Source organism: Trachymyrmex cornetzi, unplaced genomic scaffold, assembly GCF_001594075.2.
Source record: "Trachymyrmex cornetzi isolate Tcor2-1 unplaced genomic scaffold, Tcor1.1 scaffold681, whole genome shotgun sequence".
Classification (NCBI taxonomy): domain Eukaryota; kingdom Metazoa; phylum Arthropoda; class Insecta; order Hymenoptera; family Formicidae; genus Trachymyrmex; species Trachymyrmex cornetzi.
This window is the reverse complement of record NW_017300005.1, coordinates 154,160-157,857: the sequence shown is the minus strand read 5'-3', so window position 1 is coordinate 157,857 and position 3,698 is coordinate 154,160. Positions and strand designations below refer to the sequence as shown.

General features: G+C 30.6%; 1 protein-coding gene across 1 annotated transcript; it reads right to left on the bottom strand.

The window, feature by feature from the left end:
- Positions 1–366: 366 nt before the first annotated feature.
- Positions 367–3,455, bottom strand: LOC108767468 (uncharacterized). Its single transcript, XM_018517379.1, has 5 exons — positions 3,011–3,455; positions 2,365–2,509; positions 2,114–2,247; positions 1,512–1,649; positions 367–440 (listed from the first exon to the last, which is right to left on the bottom strand). The coding sequence occupies exons 1-5, from the start codon at positions 3,099–3,101 to the stop codon at positions 367–369; spliced, it is 582 nt and encodes a 193-aa protein (XP_018372881.1). The 5' UTR covers positions 3,102–3,455.
- Between the last annotated feature and the right edge of the window lie 243 nt (positions 3,456–3,698).

Here is a 3,698-nt window from a genome sequence, read left to right as displayed (position 1 = left end):
CATCCCCAACAAACGAGAAATTATTGAAAAATGTGGAAAATTATTCATTGAAGTGATGTCGAATCAAGTTTTTGAATTTTTAAAAATTCTTTTCTATCCGTGTAATTTGCTTGAATCAGTAATTATGGATTGGTTATTTACTTTCTGTATCTCATCCAATGTGCATAGAAATGAAACATACGATCAATTCAGTTGAATCCGTAATTATGTATTGGTAATTTACTTTTGGTATCTTACCCAATATTCAACGCAATAAAGTAATTTTGAATTTAACGCGCGGTATTGAAGAATTGTCTAACATGAGAGATCCACCAAGTGCTAGTTGCAATCTCGGCAAGTGATATCGTTAAAAAGCACATTACGGATTCACTTGGTTACTATGAGACTGAGAGACCTCCGTTCATCATTTATGTAATCCTTGCGTACCAGGAATACCGAGCCTGTGGAGAGAACGAAAATCATGAAAGTATGCAAATGGATGATGCTTTAGCATAAAACAGAAGTCTTGTTTTCAAAAAATATCGCACATATTGCATTCCAACCAAGTGGAATGTGTCGTCTGCTTCTTCCATCGCAGTTATCATGTTTATTTGAGATGATACCTAGTTCAATCTTTTTTAATATCTATTTAGTTCTAAACATGTTTTAAATAATTTCAAATACTGATGGATATTAAATAAACTTTATGTGTAAATAGAAAAAAATGTATAAATGTATGTAAGATTATATAATATTCTTAAATTAAATGATTATTATGAATTAAATGAATTATTATAAATTAAATGAATATTATTATAAATTAAATGAATATTATTATAAATTAAATAAATATTAAATGAATTATGAATTAAATGAATTATTATAAATTAAATAAATATTAAATGAATTATGAATTAAATGAATTATTATAAATTAAATGAATTAAATGAATTATGAATTAAATGGATTATGAATTAAATGAATTATTATGAATTAAATGATTATATAATATTCTTATAAATTAAACTATAAAATAGATATGTGTGTATGTGTAAGTATGCATGTATAAGTGCATATGCAGAAGATAAATATTTAATGAAAAAAATATATTTTGTTGGAAAGTATGCACCAAGATAATAATCACAGATATATGAATTTCTTCCCGAATGAGCCCTAGTACTATACCCAAAGTGTACAACATTAGGGATTCACGGCAACAGGGTATGATTCCTGGATATAACCTGCATTGTGGCCAGAGTCTAGAAATTACTTTTTCTAAAAATTACCTTGTCGCCGTGAATCCGTAATGTTACACACTGTATATCACACCGGAGTTTTTGTTTGGGAGGTAAAGACTTATGTATATTACCTCGATGCGTGCTTTTTAACGATATCACTTGCCTCACATAATAAATCTTACTTGTAAACATTCATTTTCAATTAGAAAGTCTCTGTCCATCATTACAGCATCATAAGGATCTAACTATCAAGTATTCCAGAATCAATAACGATAAATTTATCGGATGATCTACCTCCATAACTGCTACTGACATGTACTATAAGACCAGACGGCGTCACGGCAACATTCCATTTGATTGTATGGCGTTTTTTATAATTTGAATAAGTCAATATTCTGCACTTGACATAATGTGGCTTTTCAATAGGAATTTCTGCACAATCCATTATAATTCGTGTGGTATTGAAGTTTTTAAAAGCAATAGGCATATTAGATCGTATCATCTCCCGGTCATGCCATGGTATCATTGTTTTTAAAACAAGTGCTAAGAGAGGTATCATATTTTTAAAATAATTAGTACACGTTTGACGTGTGATACACGTGAAATAACACAGCCAGTGCCGAGAAGGATAAATTTTGTTTCAGCTTCACAAAGGTCAAGATTACTGTTTTTCAGATCCATTTCTTTTCTTTTGCTTACATTTTTTATTTCCAAATCAGAAACACACGTAACAGTACCATCCAATAATTCAAATGAATGCAATCCCGTAAAAGTATTTAATTTTTATACTTGATCAGTTAACATATCAATTAGCACAATTTTTTTTAATTTTGTGATAAAATTATCGAGAGATATATGCGGAAGTATAAAAGTTTGAATTCCTTTATCTACGTAACTTGGAACCTCTTCAACCTTTTCAGTACGATCGACGAAATAAGTATTACCATAATTGCTGTTTTCTGATTGTACTATATGATTTTCAATTGTATCTTTATCATTATTTGTATCAGTCAAGCTGAGAAATTTGTCTCTAAAAATATCAAAAAAATGTGATTTTAAAAATAGAATAGAAAAGTATATACTTTTTAAAAATACTATATTATAAGTGCGTTCTGAATACGGGCTAATATGTATAAAAATTTTATACTGATTTTGTTTTCTGTAATAAAGACGTTGTTCTCTAGCTTTTCTTTTTTGCTTTTGAGGAGATGTCTCTTGTGCATCATGTGATCTAATTGGAAGTTTCTGCGAGGGAACAACATTTGACTTCAAATAATGTCGTTTCTTATTACCTGTAAAAATTAAAATTTATTAGGACCAGTTTGTCTTTTCTAATGATATAGACTAGGGAAGACCGGGCTCTTATTGACATAAAAGGCAAATTGGCATTGCCTTTCGTTTATGTATTTATGATAAAGAAAACAATGGAAAAGTTACTGCAAAATATTTCTTTTACAATATAGGTATTTCTCCCTAAGTTTCATTTAAATCAACCACGTATTACAATAGAAAAAGAAAAAAGTCTAATTCAAAAACAGGCAAGTAAATTTTTGAGCATTTCATAATTTCATATTAGTCCTTCGGCTTGAGAAAGCAAATCTAAGCGATGTATTATTAATTAAAAGAAACGTATTTGTTAGTATACAACGCGTTATTTTAAGTAACAATGGTAATTTGTTATAATCAAATGATCAAAATCTGACGTGAGCAGGAATGGGGTACATTGGTTCATATCATAAGAAAAAGTTAGGTTAACTCGCTATATATTTAATTTATTGCAAAGAATAATTTACCTTGAAAAAAGAAATCTTCTGATAAAAAATGTTCAGAACAGACACGCATGCTTGCGGATAACATTTTCCCATTTTTAAAGCAATTTCCCATTGTTTCTTGAGCTTCTTATCTTTTGGAAAGTGATGGAAACTAATCCCCTGTTTCTTATAGTTATGACATTGCGCCATAAAACAATATGTAGTATTTCTTTTTGATTTTATTTTATTACTTTCCATTATAGTACGTATACGTTTTTCCAATGTGTCTGTGTCACGTCCGGGGCGCGCGAGTGCGGATGCCCCTCGGACGCGGCGTAGGCCCGTTCAATGACGGCTCGGCGTGATTCTCGCCCCGAGCGGCAAGGGCGGTAATCACGGTTACCGGAGTTAAGGAGGGAGGTTGACTATCACAAAATAATCACGTAGAAATCTTAATTTTTACAGCGACAGTTGGTTCAGAGTAGGATGAGCGGTAGGGGGCTCTTGCTCTCCATTTAAACCAGGGAGTAAAGGGATTTTTTGAAGAGCTAACTGTAATGTTTGAATTGATGGAATGTGACAAAAAACGTTTCGTAAGCAAGTATATGCCTGCTTCCCCATTGTTTTTTATAAAGTTAGTGCCAAGGTTTTCTGTTTGATTTTATATCGATGTCCCTTCAAAATATAAAATATATTTTATAAAATATCATATACAAAATATAAAATATTA

Coding starts and splice junctions, on each gene's coding strand:
- LOC108767468 (XM_018517379.1), bottom strand. CDS start 3,101: ATGGGAAATTGCTTTAAAAATGGGAAAATGTTATCCGCAAGCATGCGT. Junction 2,248..2,364: donor TATTACAGAAAACAAAATCA/GTATAAAATTTT, acceptor TGATATTTTTAG/AGACAAATTTCTCAGCTTGA. Junction 441..1,511: donor TGTCAGTAGCAGTTATGGAG/GTAGATCATCCG, acceptor TTCTCTCCACAG/GCTCGGTATTCCTGGTACGC.